Below are 18,356 nucleotides of genomic sequence, written 5' to 3'. Positions count from 1 at the left end.
GATAATGGCATTTGAAATGCAAACAGCTCTGATTTTGCAGTTAACTCTCATATTCATTATTGGGCAACTGTGAGGAAAAATCTGTACAACCGCCTAGTCCCACAGTTCATTACGTGGGGCTTGCATAAGCCTTCAGTGCCCAGCCAAAGCCGGACAGTTTGAAGTTGATGTATACTGTCTTCCTCCTCACGCGTGGAGTCCTATGAGGCATGGCAAGCTACATATATGGTTAGTGGAGGCAGTGTGTGTTTGGGGGCATGAATCTATTTAACCCTTTATGGGAAGCCATAGCTAGCTTTCTCTGACTTTCATCTTGACCTCCCAAGCATCTCCACAGAACTGTAATTGTTCCACAGAGCTTGATTGCTCTTGTATCTAAATGAACTCTGTCTTCTTCAGGCCTGAGGCTGTGCCTGGTGCTGCCAGGAGAGCTGTGGGGCTTGTCATCAGAAGCTCCAATGATAGATGTTTTTCCATTTATTTTTTCTCCATAATAGAAATAATATGTGCTGATTATAGAAAAATCAGGACTGTACAGACATAAAGAAAGAGAAACACGATGCAGTTGTAGCTCTAGTGGCTCGAAGAAAACCAGCATGAGCACTTGGGTTGGCTTCCATCCAAACACTGATCTGAAAAAGTGATCTGCCGAGCTGAAGGGCATCCAGGTCCCCTTCCCTCATGACCTCACTCTACCTTCTTGCCAGTCCTCTGTGGTGGATGATGGTCTTCAGCCTCAAGTGACTCATAAAGGGTTTGAGCCTCAAGAATTTCAGATGACTTCCCTGAGATCATATACGTGTGGCTGGCTGGAATCTCTTCCGGTTTGGTCCATACTAGGGTTTGAACAGAGGGCCCTTTACATGCTATCCAAGCACTCAGTCCTTGAGCTACATCCCCAGGTCAAAGATCTCTTGACTCCAAGTCATACAGATGTTTCTCACTCACCTGTGCCTGGACTCTGTTTCAGCACCATTTTGTCGATACACGATATGACAGTCACACCTAACAGTTTTTAAAACCAAGCGGCACATCTCCCTTTACTTCTGTGCTATCTTGCAGGTTTAATAAAAGCCAATGAAAATTTGCCTTCTGTTCAGCCTCTTGCTTTTCTATTCTCTAGAGTGCCATGGAGTACCTGGAAGGGTCTTCCAGTTGCCATGTCTGGCCTTAATTGCAGTCCTAGCATCTTTTCTTCCATTTGAATCCCTATCAGTGTTATAGGAGAAATGACCAGTTAACACTATGACTGGTTGGGATCTAGAACCCCAGTGATGTCTACCTGTGTCTAGTACTTCTTATGCTGAGTGCCTCCAGAATGATATAATTATTCCTGCAAAATTCAGATTAAGTTCTAAAAAGTTTTACGAGTGGACTATATTTTATAACAGTTTGAGATTCATAGACACATTAAGAAGCTATTACAAATGCCTCCCAGTTAGCCCACATCCCATCCCCCCACTGACATCTTACATTAGCTTTGTATGCATGTTGGCTATAATTCATATACATCATAATGTTAAATTAGGTTCAACCTTATTTGCATTTCCTTGGTTTTTACCCAGTGTGCCTTTCTTGTCCCTCAGTCCCATATCAGGAACCCACATTGGCATATAACCGATATTTATTTTCTTGTGGATTTTTTCTGGCTGAGGTAGTATCTCAGATTGTCCTGGTGTTTTATGACACTTGACAACTTCAAAGAGTTCTGGCCAGAACATTGTAGGATGCATCTTTTGGCGATCTTATGAGAAGACTGGGTTATGTAGGTTTTGAGTGTGTTTGTATGTGTTTGTGGATGTGGGTTCATGTGTGTGGAGGCCAGAAGTCAAATTCAAGTATCATTTCTCAAGATTCATCCACTTTGTTTTTCTCTTTTACTTGTTTATATTCATTGTTTGTATATGAGTGTTTTACCTGCATGTATGGGCTTCATGTGTTTCTTGTGCCTGTGAAGATCAGAAGCGGGGGGAGGGAGGTCATAGCCCCTGGGACTAGAGTTACAGATGACTAAGCTGATATGTGGGTGCTGGAAATAGAACCCAGGCATAAGCAAGAGAAGGAAGTGCTCTTAACGGCTGTACCATCTTTCCAACCTCCACCTTGAATTTTTGAGACAGGACCTTCCAACGGCCCGGTTAAGTTAGACTGCCTGGCCAATGCACCCCAAGGATTCTGTCCCCACTGCTGAGCTTATAAACAGACGACACCACCTCCAGCCTTTTTACACGAGTTCTGGGGACAAAACTGATATTCTTGTTATTGCATGGCAGAACCTACTAAGCTACCTTCCCAACTCCAAAGTACGGGTTTTAAGGAGAAAGATGGCTCTACCACCCTGCTGCTCCTATCACGTCATATCACGGGCATCTTCCACCTGCGTGGTGCACCCTGCTGATGGCACCTTTATCACTGGATAGAGGCAGAGCCAGGCAGTTTGCTCTACTGTTAAGCTACTCTTTTCAGCTTCATCTGCCTTTGACTCTTTTGAGGATCTTTGAGCTGCGTTATTTTTAAATTGAACTGCTAATTTCCAGGTAGAGAAGGTACAGATGGGATGAAAGGGGGATGCTGGTTTCGGGTTGAGTTTTGAAGATGTAAATCTGAATAAAGAGCATCTTTGCGTTAATGGGCACATCAGCACCCCATGACCCCCAAACAGGGAACCCCTAGATAGCTTCAGCCTTATTTGATGTAGGCCTTTAGTATTCAGGGCTAATAAAATGCTAAATGAGTTTCCAAGCCTTGACCTTGGCTTTTCAACTCACGGTGGCTCCTTCACCTTTTTCCTCCTTAGACTTTTCTGAAGCTCCTTGCAGTTCTATTATGGCACCTCCACCCATGTCTTCTTTCTTCAGTCTCTGTGGGTATTGGCGGGAATTCTCCTTTAAGATCTCTGGGGGTGATGCTTAGCTTTCTCTTGTCTTAACAGTCTCACCAGTTTGTCATCTGACGGTCCCACCAGGTGGCCTGATCGGATTGACACCCACTGGCAACTGAACCTTGACATTTCCAAGTTATTAATGTCAGTTTCTGCCGTTTACAGCGGTAGCTGCACAAACATGCCACAAAAGCAGAGACGCCTAGATTTTTATATCCTAGACCGAGTCCACACATCAGGGGTTGTGAAGACCCTCTCCTGCGTGGTCTCATTGGTGCTTGCTTAATCCTGGAAGGTCCCGAAAGAAAAGAGAATGATACCATGAGAATCCCATCCCTTTGAGGGTGGCAGTGAGGGGAGGTGGCACATGAAGGAAGGATTTGGGATCAGGGCCTGCTCAGTGGCCCCATGATAGTGTGTCCTGCAGCTGTGGTATCAGTTCCTATCTCTGGGGAACTGAAATCTTAGGTAGTCACCAGGATGCCTTGGTCTTGTTCTGGCATGCCACCATGTTCCCCTTTGTAAGGTAGGCAAAGGAGGGATTGGGCCAGGCCAGAACAGGCATGGCTCAAGCAAAAGCCAAGTTCTGGGTGACTTTGGTTGGTGGCAGCTGAGTCATTTTAGGGGATGTCTTCTTTGTCATCTTTTCTGTAACATCTAAAGTCATCATTAAATGGGTTCTTTTCTGAAGAAATGGGTGTGTCTATAACGTCTTTCTTGACTACCCTCATTCAAGTCTGAAAATGGCAGACAATGACTGAGGGAAAAGCAGAGTACACACACACACACACACACACACACACACACACACACACATGCACGCACACTCGCACTCACACACGCACACACATGATGAGAGTTCATTCTCAAAGAAGATAATTAGTAATAAAAATCAAAGTATCTTCTGTGCCTTGTTTCCACAAAGAAACGGGTACAGACTCTTTATCCACAGAGCAAATGGCATGTCGGGTTTACCCAGGAGCAAAGAAGTTGGAAGCTTCTCCCCAGTATGAGTTGCCCACATTTCTTCTTTAGATAACAGTGAGTTTTGTTGATGCCCAAATACAGATTACGAAAAACAAACTGTGTACAAACTGTGCATTTTATAAGGCCATATTTTCTGAATGTATGCATCATTCAAGACCTCCTCTTACGGTTTGTCAACAAGATAGCTGCATAAAATACATCCTGATATCTCACAGCTGTGTGTAATTCATCCTGTCTACCCATGCTGCACAAATAAAAATTTTATTTGTATCATCTAAAAGAAATACTAGTGCATAAATACATAAGCAGAGCTCATAAGAAACAGCCTCCTGACCACAGATCCCATGGAGGGGATATTGTGCAACCAATTAAAAAGCCCAGAGATGGCTCCATGATTCCTGTACACAGATAATAAACACTGTGCTCAGCAAATAGGGCAGTTGTGCAACTTCTCCAGAGCCTTGCAAAATGTCTCACACACATTGGTCCAGCCTGCCTTCAGATTCTCCTAGGAATAACTAGAAATAAAGTCTCTTTGTGGAGGACTTTAGAGCCAATAGAAGAGTCTTACTTTGAATTCAGAGTCTGAAAAATGTAGGTGAAAGTTCAGGGGAGTGTTTAATGTGTGGTATATTTGACCCACAGGAAATCAAATAGCTGTCCTTTTCTGTCACCTAGAATGTGGAGGAACTGGCCCTGAAGACTGAGAAGGTTCTTCACATTGGGTTTCTTGAGCCTCAGTATGATCAAATGCAAGTTACCCACACTCAGGCCTCCCTTAGGCTCCCAAAGTCAAGGTATCTCTACTCGGCAAGCAGATGGTAATGGCTTGATTAGCGAACCATGCATCATCTCCGTCCATCTAAGACAGCAACTGCAGTGGGCTGTAGAACATGCAGAGACCTCGCCTCAAGCCTATGTGGAAGTCTCATAGGCATATCTCTACTATAGCTGGAATGTATGCAAAAACATTCTGTCTTCCTCTCGCTGGGGTTGGGTGGTAGGGAATTGATGATATCGGTGTCAGCACTCTTCTGCCAAGTATCCGGTCCTAGCACAACTGCCCTTACTCTCTACCAGTTTAACCAGTTGACTTGTACTGTTAGTTTAGCTCAAAGCTGGCAGGGGTAGCCTATAAATCAGCCAGTGCATTTATGCGGGAGGAAGGCTAAGATGCCTGTGCCCACCTTCATGACAGTAGTACCTGACTGCAAAGAACACCATGGTGGCCATGGTCACTCTAGGCACCTGGCATGGTTTTTACTGGTGCTGGTCGTTCACAAGTACTTGTATGTTCAAATGGCCTTTGCCCAACTCAAGTACCCTACCAGCTCGCTCATAAGCCCTTTACAGACTGCGGTGGGAATTGGCAGGAGCTGTCTCACTGAATCAGAACCCACTATGATGTGTGAGTCTCCTAAGTCCCAGGTAAAGCACCCAAGTGTCAGTGAAGTCCCAAGAGTAATGCTGTAGGGACGAGCTATGGCTAAGCTGCACTAGGTGTGATCAGCTGGCCACACTCTGCCTGTCACAATGGAAGGTAACACTCACTCTTCTTCGCCAATGTGATCTGCCTTCCGGGGGCCCCACTGGGTCTAAAAGAGTTCTAACCTGCAGGTCTCCGCTCATGTATTCCACAAGGCCAGCAGTATTCTAAATGTTTTCTCCTGGCTTCTCCCTCAAGGGTCTCATCTCCAGCCACTCCCCGTTCCCTGATTTCCTTGTTGTCCTTCTCTTGCGGCAATGTTGAATTTGCAGAAGAGGTCCAAGAATGATGCAGAGGATGTAGGATGCAGAGCCTCCTCCTCCAGTCTCCTTTCATAGCACAAGTGATGCCCTCGGAATCAGTCTTAAAGGCTGAGTGCCTCTTCTGGTTGCTTCCTTGGGACTAGAAATTATTTCAGAAACTGTCTAGATTCTAGAATATTACATGCATATGTATTACTAAATACTTTGGAGATGTGCCTCATGTGTAAACTCAAAAATTCACTTGTATATTTATAAAAGCAATTTTCTGCTGTTTATGTGTTTCTATGGGCATGGGTGAATGGAGGCCAGAGGTCAATACTGGGTTCTTTTCTGTTTCTTTACACATTATTAATACTATTGTTGTTGATGATGATGATGCTGTTGAGACATTATTATTCCTTTGCTGAACCCAAAACTCATGAACTGGCTAGACTGGCTGGCTAGTGAGCTCCAGGGGTCCCTCTGTGCCTGCCTGCCTCACACAGTCAATGCAGGGTTATGGATGTGCACCGCTGTACCTTGCTTTCATATGGATACTGGCAATCTGAATTTCCATCCTCACTCTCACACAGCGGGCAGTTTATGGACTGAACCATCTCCCAGTGCCCCTGTGTGTCTCACATACTATTTAAACCCACTTCCTCATATACTTTATCACACTCAGCATTAGAGTACCTGCATTGTGACCATCACAAGGAGCCAGGGATAGCAGCATTTCTAGGTCAAGAATGTTTGTATCTGGGGTGGTTTCAGAGTTTGGGTTTTCAGACTAAGGATGCAAGCTCACGTTCATTCTGTTGTCTTTCTGTCAAGTACAACCATCAGAGGGCAGTTCCCTTTGTGTTCATAGGTTAGACCCAGGGTTGACACTGCTGCATCTCCTGGGATGGAGTAGATTTAAGAGAACGGGGTTTCCATAATGCAGATAGAAAACACTAGCATCAGGGAACAATAGGAGGTGCTGGCCTGAGTGGACAGAATGGGCTTTATGAATGGAAGCATTACGTGTAGAGCACCCACGAGCAAGACCAAAGTGGATATTACTCGGCGAGTGAGTGAACAGAGGTAGAGCAACAATGGACCAGGAAGCCATGTGACAAGCTATGGATACACAACCTGTGCAACAATGGGACCAGGAAGCCATGGTGATAAGCCCTGGATTTACAGTCTGTGCAACAGTGGACCAGGAAGCCATGGTGACAAGCCATGGATACACAACCTGTGCAACAATGGGACCAGGAAGCCATGGTGACAAGCCCTCGATGCACAGCCTATGGGCAGACGAAGACACAGGGCTCCAGGCTGTCAACATGAGCCACTGCAGCGAGGTGGACTTCTGACGTCTTCCATCTAGACAGTGTTCCTTTCTCTCTGGCAAGCCCTGTTGTGGACAGATGTCATCACTCACAGGAAGATTCATCTCTGAGGATTTGTGTCATCTGACTACGATATTCGTTACCTTCCTTGCTGTGACCAAACACTTAAGCCAAGGCGACTTAAGAAAGGAAGTGCTTGTTTGAGCTCACGTTCAAGGGAACCATCCATCGTGGCAAAGGCAGGCATAGTGGCAGGGGTCTGAAGCTGCTGGTCACATTGCGTCCACCGTGAGGAAGCAAAAGTGCCTCCTTTTTGCTGACTCTGGAACTCCAGCCATAGGAAGGTGTCACCGACTTTAGGGTTGTCCCATGTCAGTGAACCCAATTATAAGCTCTCTCTCAGATGTGCCCAGAAGTTTCTCTCATAGGCGATTATACCATCTCTGGCTAGAAGGAGTGAATATTACTCATTGCAAATGCCTTTGTCCTCCTCCCCTCCTTCCCTGACCTGTACCCACCATCCTCTTCTCTCTTTCCCAACGTGGCCGAGGGACCCAGTTCATTCCTCTGCCTCTTGCCATGCTCATGACTTTTCACCCCTAGTTGCTCAACAATCAGGGGTTCAGAATGCTCGAGACCAGCTTTGAGAATGTTCTGGAAAGGCTACACGAGACGGTTGATGTTCCAGTAGTAATCCCTTTGTAACCTGACTATAACTGCAGACTTCCACATCGAGAATGATAAAACGGTGTGGATTTAGAAGTCTTAGGGGAATTGTAAAATGTCTAGGATTAAAATTTCAATACCGTTTGTGCCCCATAAATATGAAGTCTTTAGTAACTTGAAACTGTGCTATTATGACTCAGGTCTGAAAATCCTGGATTCTGGCTGAAGGAATGGGAATAACACGTGGGGGAATCTGGTCCCATCCCTCACCTCCAGGCCCACCGAATAGCAAGGGTGTGACCTCATAGGCGAACAAGTCCAGAGAAATCACCATGCTGGTTATGAAAACGATACACGCTCCAGAAGAGAAAAATGTTATTCTTTCCATTGGGTTAGCTTATGGAAATGGGGCTGAACTGAACCTGTGGCCTGTCAGGCTCCACAGACAAGACCCCAAGAAACAAGTGTGTAGGACAGCTTTTTGAATGACTTTAGTTTAAAAAAAAATAAACCAGTCTAGTTGGTCTGAACTGGCAAATTAATTTTATCTATAGAATCACTTACCAAAGTATATAAAATTAGACTTCCTAAGTGCCCAGAGGAGACTTGGCGTTGTGTCTAACAGATTCATTGAGACTTAAGTAAATGGATTTAGTCTTAATACAGCTAAGGCCTTGGGACTTTTAATACCGAGTTGATCTTAAGCATAGCCCTAATTTATCATTTTTAAAAGTCACCGCATGTGTGCTTCAGTGCTAATTGAAGCACTGAATTATATACTCTGCCTGAACTAATAATCTAACATGGATTATAGGCCTGGAAGGAAAATAAGTCAGTTTGTTGTCTTTAAGGTACAGTATTTTAATGTTGAGATCGACAGAATTCACTCGTTTCTAATGCTTACTGTGATGTAATGGATGCTAGCCTTTCCCTGGACTCGCTCAATTTCCAAGTATTTTCACTGTGTCATTTTTGTAATAAGCTTCTGATGCCAAATTCTTCCACCAGAATGAAAACCCAGCTGCCTTTCTTTTGATTCAGGGGTGAATTTATGGGACGAGAGAAGAGCTTATGAAGTGGCCAGAGCCTCCCTTCTGAGCAAGGACCCTGGGGTCCCAGGACAGAGCTTCCCAGCAAAGGTCAGCTGTTTGTATTCATTCGTTCTTCTTCCCTTCTTTTCTTTCTTTCCCTTCCTCCCTCCCTCCCCCCATCTCTCGTTCATTTGTTTGTTCACCCTCAGCCTCAAGATGGCAAAAGTTTCAAAATTGTGTTGACCAAACCTGTATACTGTTCATGTTTTGTCTTTACCCATTTTCAGTGCAAACTCTGCTCCTTTGAAATGAGAGTCCTGTTCTTACAGGAGAGAGAATAAGTCCAGCCCTGGTGGTGCAGCCCTAACGAGAGAGAGACTCAGCAATGTTAACATCTATGAGCATTAATCTGAGGATGTGGTAGGGAGATGGCTCATTAGTTAGGACCCTCTGCTGCTCTTGCAGTTCCTAGCCCTCGTGTCAGATGACGAACAACCATCTGGGACACCGGTTGTGTGGCTCTGGCATTTTCTTCTGGCCTCTGTGGACACCAGTCGTACAAATGTTATACATACATACATGCAAGAAAGCATCCATATGCATGCAACAGTACATTCATACAATAGTAATAAGTCTTTAAAAATTATCTGGGGGTACTGAGAATGTAGCTTAATGGTGGAGAATTTATCTAGGTTGTGTGAAGCCCAGGGTTAGATTCCATACTTGGAAAAATAATTTTCCAATCAAACACCAAAGATTACATTATCAGACACATAAGTTCTGCCTTCAGTTTACTTGAATGGCAACTATTTTTTGTATTTATATTGATTTAATAAACACTTTTCTCCAATTGATTATTAGTAGAAATGCTTTCACAAAGCTTTAAAAATCCATCATGAGTCTTAATACACTTTAAATCTTGTTTACTTTTGACTTATTTGATTTTTACCTTCTGTGATATACCATAGATAATTGGAATTTTGCCAATTAATACTTTGGGGCATTTCATCTGCCAAGCAGACATGACTTTCTTTAAATTTCAGAATGCGTAGTGACAGAAGATGATGAAATCCATAGAAACCTGAGTCCTTTGGAGAGATCACTGTGATGGCTTTGTCCTGGTGTTCTCTGCAAGTATTTTTAGATCATTTCTTCATGATAGAAAACAGATTTTTTAAAAGAGCAGTCAAGATTGTAGAAATCCCATGTAGCTTTCCAGAGCGGTCACTGGGCCCCTCTGTGTGGGGACAGATGGGATGATTTATATCCTCCATTTATCTGCTGGAAAGGCTGCACTTGAAACAGTTGTAGGAGAGGTTAGTGGTTTGGCTAAAAGAGCCAAATGCCCAATCTAAGACAGGAGGACATGTATTTTAAAGAGGTGCTCCCAAATTGTGTGTGTTGGAGGGAACGGAAGCATGGAGGTACTAATGCTGTTTCCTAGGAGAAAAACTTAATAGTGAAGAAACTCCCATCATGCTATTGGTCAATCATGTTAAGGTATGATGGATGCAGAAGAAGGGAAATATACTACTTAACAAAGAATATATATCTACTAAAATAGTTATAGGCTTGGGGTTGGCAAGATGGCTCAGTGAGTAAAGGCTGTTGCTGCTAAGCTTAGTGGTCTGAGCTTAATCTGCAGGACCCACATGGTGGAAAGAGAGGACCAATTCTTTCAAGTTGTCTTTTTACCTCTACACACATGTATACACACATACACATAGGCACACACACACACACATGTGCATACATATCCAGTAGGTTTCCAGATGGTGGGAAACAGAATAGGGAGATTTCCTGGAGGTAGATATGCCAGAATCAGTGCATAAAGTACAGAATGTCTGTTTAGATTTGAATTTTATATCAACAATGAGGGTGGTTTTACTTTTTTTAATAGATAAATTCTATATAATATTTGGGACACACTTATGTTTAAAAGGTCTTCATGTCCCAATATGGTTCATCGGAAGTGCGGGTTTGGCTGGGTGTTTTAAGTGTCATCAGTCCACGGGAAACTAGAGCAATAGGCTGTCATGTTGATGGCTCACCACTAGTGTCAGCCAATTCTGTTTTGCTCTGGCTTCTGGCCTTGGCTTCAGTTTTCATGTCCACTGGCCATCTGGCAGGTGCCGTGAGGCATATATGAGGAGAAAGTGGAGCATCACTGCCAACCAAGCCTCTGTATTATGAAACGGTCTGTATCACCAGAAAGCTAGTATGCACCATTGTTGTTTGGCACAGTTCCTAACTCTTGTGGGATTTCACTCCACACGTGGAACCATAAGGGAGACGGGCTAAAGTAGATTGCATTCCAGTGACTCCACAGTATTGGCGGTATTTAAGATAATGGGGACAAAGGTGATTTGGTGACTGCCAGCTTTCTTAGTGTTTTATGCCATAGGACTCGTCTCAACGCACCACGGTGACATTAGCATTATGTGACCATAATTGCAACATATGTTCACATGGGCAACTTGACAAAACCCTCCATGAATGACATACACGTAGATGGTCTATTAATGTGGTGTACATGGAATCCTCAATGCAGTGGACACATCTATGAGATCTGGTTAGTGTCTGTAATTGTGTATCTGCCCCCTTTATTAAGATCTAACTTAACTACATCAGCACAGTGACTCTCCACACAAAGTCTTCTCCCAGTAAAGTATTTATAAAGCCTAGATGTGCCCATTGTATTTCAGAAACATGTTTCCACTTGCCATCCCCCTGGTCTCTTTGACTTGGCTGGTTTTTAAAAGTACACCTTATGCCCAGGGCATTGGGTATATGGTCAATAAAGGAGGCAGTCAAGCCTTTGCCCTTGCACCTTACAAGTGTAAGTGAAATAAATTCAGATTGTCTCTCAGAAATCCATGGAGTAGGTACACCTTGGCAGAAATGCCTGGAAAGACTTTTCTGAGATAAAGATTTCTACCTTTTCCATTGAGTTCCACAAAGCTAGGCTGTGAAGAGTTGATATTCAAGGGAAAGGAAGAAACGGTATTTATAACCAGCAACTGTGGCTGATGGGCATACACCATCTCACTCTTGGCTCACCAAATGGCGAGAACGCTGGAGCATCATCAAGAAAGAGAGTGAGCAGAAGTGGTGAGAACTGGTCAGCCTGGGGAGTATTGTCAGAGTGTCAGGTGTGCCTCCCAGTAGCTTAGCAATGTTAAAGATACTCCCTGTGTCTGGGCTCTGGCTATATAGGAGGAGGACCTGCCACTGTGAACATCCTCAAAGAGGAAGGATCCCTTTCTGAAATGGTTTCCCTATATCATTAAAGTGCCAACTTCACTGGCTTTCATGTATGAATATTAGAACTACCTGGAAGTGTATTATCAGTGATCTTTCACTTTAACCGTAGGTCCCAGGCATCTTCCTTTTGAAAATTGTCCTTGTATTTCTCAGTGGTGTAGCCACTGGTACATTGCCCCCACTTAAACAAATACCACTTCATCCATGCTCATGTAGGCACCTTTAACTAAATATAGTGGATCACACATAAACGGGAGCAGGAAAGTACGAAGACTTGGAAGGAAGAAGAGATTTGGTGTAAGAAAGAAGGAGACAGAACAATGGTTCTCAACTTGTGGGGTGTGACCCCTTTGGGGGTCAAACAGCCTTTTCACAGGGGTCATATATCAAATATATTACATATCAGATATTTATATTAAGATTTATAATAGTATCAAAATTAGATGAAGTATTATATATCAGATATTTACATTATGATTTATCATAGTATCAAAATTAGATGAAGTAGCAATGAAATAATTTTATGGTTTGGGCTCACCACAACATGAGGAACTGTATTGAAGGATCACAGCATTAGGAAGGTTGAGAACCACTACAAGAGAAGATAATGAGGTATCTTTGACCAAAGAACCAAACATGTATAAAAATAAAAAGGAATACATTATAAATGCCTTTGGAGGATTTTAATGAGAATACAAGGATTAGAAGTTTGGAGAAGGCATTGAGACAATCTGTAGTGCCAGAGTGCTGCTCAATGGAACCAGTGACTTAGACAGGGGTGCAGTTGAAGACCTCCTCCTTGGCCCCATCTGTCTCTCGAGGCACAAGCTGTCACTGCTGCTGCTGATAATTTGAAAGAGTAGAGGGGGAGGAAAGAACATGGCCTCACTAGAGTTAAGGAACTTCCAGCCTTTTATTGGTGAGCTGGTTGGCATTGTCAGTGGCCCAGCATTTTCTCATCATGCTTGCTCCTCTTGGGGGCATTGTAAGAATGAGCTAGAACAATGGCTTTCAAAACACTCGGGGTCTGGGCCATTACTGTACAAATGTAAGGTGATACTGGGGGTTTAAAGTGTCCATGGGGACCCATCTCCAGTTTCATGTTTTGGAAGAGTCAAGCTGAGAACCAGGGAAGACATGTCACATTGATTGAGCATGAGATGGTCTCCGTGGAACTCAGCCTTTGAATGCTCCAGGAAATGTCCAATTTCCAGCTTTCTCACATCACAAGGAAATTATGGAAATTGTACGTGAAATGAAAAATAAGAGGCCAAAGGATTAGAAGGGGAGCCCAGAGCTTCCTTAGCAGATGGTAGGTTTCAAATATCAAGCAGCAACTCGTTATAATGGTAGAGGCAGATTCCGCTCCAACAGATGCACTTACCACTTTCCAAGCCCAGAAAACTGAGCCCCAGCTCTAGTGTCAAGTGGCTGCTCCCAACTGTTCCTTCACAACCAGTCTCCTGAGAAGGGTGGCTCACGTTCTCTAGCCCTCCCTCTCCCATGTCCCCCTCCCCTTGTGGGTAGCAGTTCCTAACACTTCATCAGAACCACCTCTCCGAAGTCTTAGGTGGCCTCTCTAAAACCAGGGCTTGCCTCCCTTCTCCCTGCTTATCTCAACCCTGACTTACTTTTCGTAAAAGCTTTCTTTTGGATCTCAAAAGCCCATTCTTTGTTGACTGTTTTCCTGCTTAAAATGTATTATCACTGCCATTGCTACTATTATCAGTGGGGAGGATGTGAGTGTGAAGGCCAGAGGACAACCTTGCAAAGTTGGTTCTTTCCTTTCACCACGGCGTGAGGTACAAGGACAGGTGTGGCCTCTTCTGCTCCAGGGACACAGAACTTATCATGGACTGTGATAAGTTGGAATCAATGACACGGGATTTTTTCAAGGTTAGCTTATTTTAGAACAGTCTGAGAATTACTGAGAAGTTGCAGAGGCAGCACAAAGCGCTCCTGGAAAGCCCTTGCTCAGTTTCCCCTGCCATTCACATTTATTCCCCTGTCATTCATGTTTGTGTTGCTATGATATGTTTGTAACAATCAATGAGAGTGTGTGTGTTCACATCCCTTTTCAACCTGGAAGCTTTTTTCAGGAGTGAGGTTGAGGTATGTCTCATGCCTGGTCCCCTCTTATTATCATCTAGTATTACTGTACATAGAACAGCTATTAAACCACACCCATAGATCTCTGTTGACTGAATCCAACCTTATTCCGACTTCATTAGTTCTTCCCTAACATTCTTACTCTTCTCAAAAGCCTATTCTGGAGTCCTTTCCATTAGCCTCATTTCCCCCAAGACTCCCCTTGCCTGTGGTCATTTCTGAGGCTTTGCTTGTTTTGGATGACCTTGACAGACTCTAGGATAGGTCAGAGGACTTGTAATCTAGACTGTGCCTCAGCTGGGATTGTCTGATGCTTTTCTCTGGGTAGGACTGAGCTTTGCAAAGAAGACCATGGAGGGAAAGTCTCACTCTTCCTACATCATATCAGGTCCACACTTAGGAATGACATAATGCTACTGGTACTGACCATGGTCTGTTCAGCCTTCCCCATTGCCAACTCCTTTCTTTTCTCTCTTACCCAGTACTCCTAAGTCTTCTCTACACATCTGCTTCTAAGGAGGGGAAAAGAGGCCTGTTCTTGAGGGACAAGTAGGTACTTAAAGTCTTATTCTTGTTAGATATTTTGATTTCCCCTGTTTTTCTGTGTATTTGACCACTTGTTTATGACAGTATGGATTTCATAGATATTTATCTTCTACTTCAGATTGTAATGTAGTGCTCTGGCTAATTTTGTTGTTCAAACTGATCCTGCTTTGACTATTAATTAATTTCTTTTCATTGGTTCCTATGTCCTAATGACAGCTGTGTGTACGTATGTGTATACGTGCATGTGTCTGGACACATACATGTTCTTTGTAGATTTTAAAATAGCAGATTCTAAATGCTAGCTTGAGGTGGAGGCATACCACTTGGAGACATGGTGTGGGGGCACCTGGTTTTGTCTTGTTGTACCTGTAGAGATCTGTTTCTAGCCTTCAATTCTTGAGAACCAAATATAGTCTTTTCTCCTGAACAAGCTGTTTGTCAAAGTTAATGTCCAGTTCTCAGCATCTGACCTGGTTCTGGCACTTGGCATTCCTCATGCTGACCTGGGCCTCAGCACTGCCCTCCCGCTAATTACTTGAAATTAATTTGACATTTTTCTAAAAGAGGCACGCGGGAAGACTTTATTGAGCTGGCATAATCAATTTCTCATCTTTTCCCCTCAGCAGAGCCTCGCGGGGGTCTTCCTTTTGCTTGACCCACTAATTTCCCCAGCACATAATTTAAAGGCTTGGTCATGAACTCAAAACAGAGCCAGTGAGAACGAGAGCTAAGGAGGCCAGGGTTGTGGGTCATGGTGAGGATTGCTTGTTTCTATGGGAACAATTCCTGGCTCAGCTCCTTGACCTTACCTAACAGGTTTTCTCCCCAGAGAACCACTCAGCATCTACTCCCTGCCATAAGGTCCCAATGACAAACCAAAATACGAGTTTCTCCCCTGAGAACTACTCAGCATCTGCTCCTCCCCGCTCCCACCACTGCCCATAAGGTCCCAATGACAAACCAAAATAGGAGTTTTCTCCCCTGAGAACTACTCAGCATCTGTTCCTCCCCGCCCCCACCACTGCCCATAAAGTCCCAATGATAAACCATCTGAGTCTATCAAAGCTCCCAAGGAGCCAGTGAGTTTCCGGGACTGACTTATACAGCGGGTACTGGCAGGATCATGGGTGAGGCTAAAGCACCACACTGGAGAGCCCAGCAGGATGATGGCTTCCAAAAAACCACGTAGATGGAGACCCTCTCTTTAGCCTTCCCCAAACCTCAGCTGCCCACAACCTACCTTGATGGCCTTAACCACGGAAGCAGCTGTATGTCAGTCTATGCAGACTTAACATTCTAACACAATGATAATAATGAACGGCACTGCGTATCTCCTAACATGCCTTTGTCTGTCATCAGGCAGATATGTTTGGAGGATGAGATCTGTAAGAGCTTCTTTACATCTCCTACCTCAGAGATGTCAACGACACCTCCTCAGGCATGTCCACGGACAACTGTGCAAACTGAATGCTGTACCTACCATTCGGGGTGTGGCAGAGGGTGGGAGACATTTGAGCTCCAGGGTCAAATGGTACAAAACCAGCTCAGCTTCTGGGGGAGTCGGCCCTGCCTAGCAACCAGGTTCCAGTCAGTGGAGTTCTGCTATAAAAACTTTTCAAGGAAAACCCTGCCAGTTGAAGATGATCCAGTGGTTTTTTTTCTCCCGAGTTCCTGCAGTGTGTTCATTTAATTGGCATTTCAGAACTTCTGTGCTGCTTGCTCAGGAACTGGACCTTTGAGACTGCCAGCTCCTCCCACAGTGCACAAAAATATTCGAGAACAAAAGGCCACTCTGGGAAGATAATTCTGTCATAACTGCATTAAAGTCCAGCACCTTCCTTTGTAGTTCAAAACAAGACTACCGGGGCACATCATTTGTGGTCCTGCAGATTCAACTGATAGGATGTGTCCACTTGCCAGCTCAATGGCTGGCTTTAGTGTTCTTCGATGCTGTCAGAACTGTAAGCAGACTGTGTGTGTGAATGCCTCAGCTGGCAGGGAGCTGCAGCCCACCAGGCTCCGCCACACTATAGATGTCATCACGCATAGGGGCACTGATAGTGCCTGACCGTCTTGTCTTCACATCTTAGTGGCTTGAGAAGTGATGAACCTTGGTTCTCCACACCCTAGCCTTACTCATAGTCTTAAAGGGGGAGAGAGGGACAGCGTTTTGAGGTCCACCTCCGTGGAGTCCTAAAGGCTGCATTTTCAGCCTGCTGTTGGCAGGTGCTGAGCCTAGTCTGGTTCCGTCTGGAAGCTTCTATGGGAAACACCCGGATTGGGAACACACTTTGGATAGCCTGGAGTTTCCAGGACCAAATGCGTAGCATATTCTGATTTTCATGGCACGTTGGGCAGTTGCCCAGATAGGGTTAAGAGCAGCTGACGGTTGGGATGGACAGAAAGGAATCCTGCAGACCAGAGGAAACATCAAATGCTAGCGATAGACGGGAACCAGAGGCAAGCCTTTGGCCTCAGCAGGCATGATGAGAAAAGGGTTGGCAGACAAAGCTGGCAGGACAGGAAATGAGCTGGAGAAACTTTAAAGATGTCTTTCTATAAAACAAACGTCCAGAAGTGGTTAAAAAAAAAGTATGCCTTTAGTTAAGTCCACACGCCTTAAGACAACACGTATACATTTTTTTTTCAGTGAAACCTTACCCATTACAAAGGCCCAGATTTTCCAGTTCCCCACATGTCAGCTCACATGGACTTGGCCTATTATACTCATTAACCTCAGAGGCAGCTTCTTACAAGAAATCCCTAGCGCTATGACAACAAATTAATTTAGCTGTTTTATTTGAAGCAGCTAAGACTGGAGCGGAGCCTCATCATTTCCCTGCTCTCTGTTTCTGGTTCGAATGAGAAGGGCATTCAATTATCCATCCCCATTTCTGTGCAGTCAGAGGCACCCAAAGAGCTCTGCTCTCCCCTCCCCGGCCACTGAGGGTAATAGCAGGCTAGGTGAACTGTGCTCTGAGTGACAAGTTGTAGCCCTCTGCTTGTTTAGTATTTTTATTTTTGTGTTGTCTCTGTGTGTGTTCCTGGGGGTATATGTGTGTGTGTGTGTACAGGTGAGTGTTCAAGTGTGTATGTATGCATGTGTGTGTTCATGTGTATGGGGGTATATGTGTGTGTGTGTGTGTACAGGTGAGTGTTCAAATGTGTATGTGTGTATGTGTGTGTTCATGTGTATGGGGGTATATGGGTATGTGTGCGTGTGTGTACAGGTGAGTGTTCAAATGTGTATGTGTGTATGTGTGTGTTCATGTATATGGGGGTATATGGGTATGTGTGCGTGTGTGTACAGGTGAGTGTTCAAATGTGTGTGTGTGCATGTGTGTGTTCATGTGTATGGGGATATTGTGTGTGTGTGTGTACAGGTGAGTGTTCAAATGTGTGTATGTGTGCATGTGTGTGTTCATGTGGAGATCAGAAAATAAGCACAGGTGTCATTTCTTAGCCACGAGCAACTCTTTTGTTGTTATTGTAGAGATGGGGTCTCTCACAGGCTTGGAGTTTGCCAGCAGGAGTAGCTGACTAGCCAGGGAGTCCCAGAGAGTGTCCTGTCTCTGTCTCCCCAGCACTGTGACTGTAAATGTGTGCCACCATCCTTGACTTTTTTTTTGCATGGGTTCTGGGGCTCAGACTCAGTCCCCAAAGCTTCCAAGGTAGCGCTCTACACACTGAGCATCTCTCCAGCCCTCTGTCTATTTTTGTAAGTAATTGTCATTCCTACTGTAGATAAGATACTCTCGGCACTTGAGTTCCAAGTGAGTGAGGCATTTCCCAATGAGGCATGGTCTT

At 44.4% G+C, this 18,356-nt stretch overlaps 1 protein-coding gene across 1 annotated transcript in view; it reads left to right on the top strand.

Annotated features, from left to right (window-relative positions):
• Nucleotides 1-18,356, top strand: part of Adam12 (ADAM metallopeptidase domain 12) — a 306,281-nt gene that overhangs the window by 41,684 nt on the left and 246,241 nt on the right. The window contains exon 2 of the mRNA XM_075972576.1: nucleotides 8,641-8,738. Within this exon, the coding sequence (XP_075828691.1) occupies nucleotides 8,641-8,738 (98 nt within the window). The remainder of the gene's footprint in view (nucleotides 1-8,640; nucleotides 8,739-18,356) is intronic.

The sequence above is a fragment of the Microtus pennsylvanicus genome, chromosome 5, assembly GCF_037038515.1.
Source record: "Microtus pennsylvanicus isolate mMicPen1 chromosome 5, mMicPen1.hap1, whole genome shotgun sequence".
Lineage (NCBI taxonomy): Eukaryota > Metazoa > Chordata > Mammalia > Rodentia > Cricetidae > Microtus > Microtus pennsylvanicus.
The sequence above is the reverse complement of the archived record's forward strand: the minus strand, read 5'-3'. Positions and strand labels throughout refer to the sequence as shown.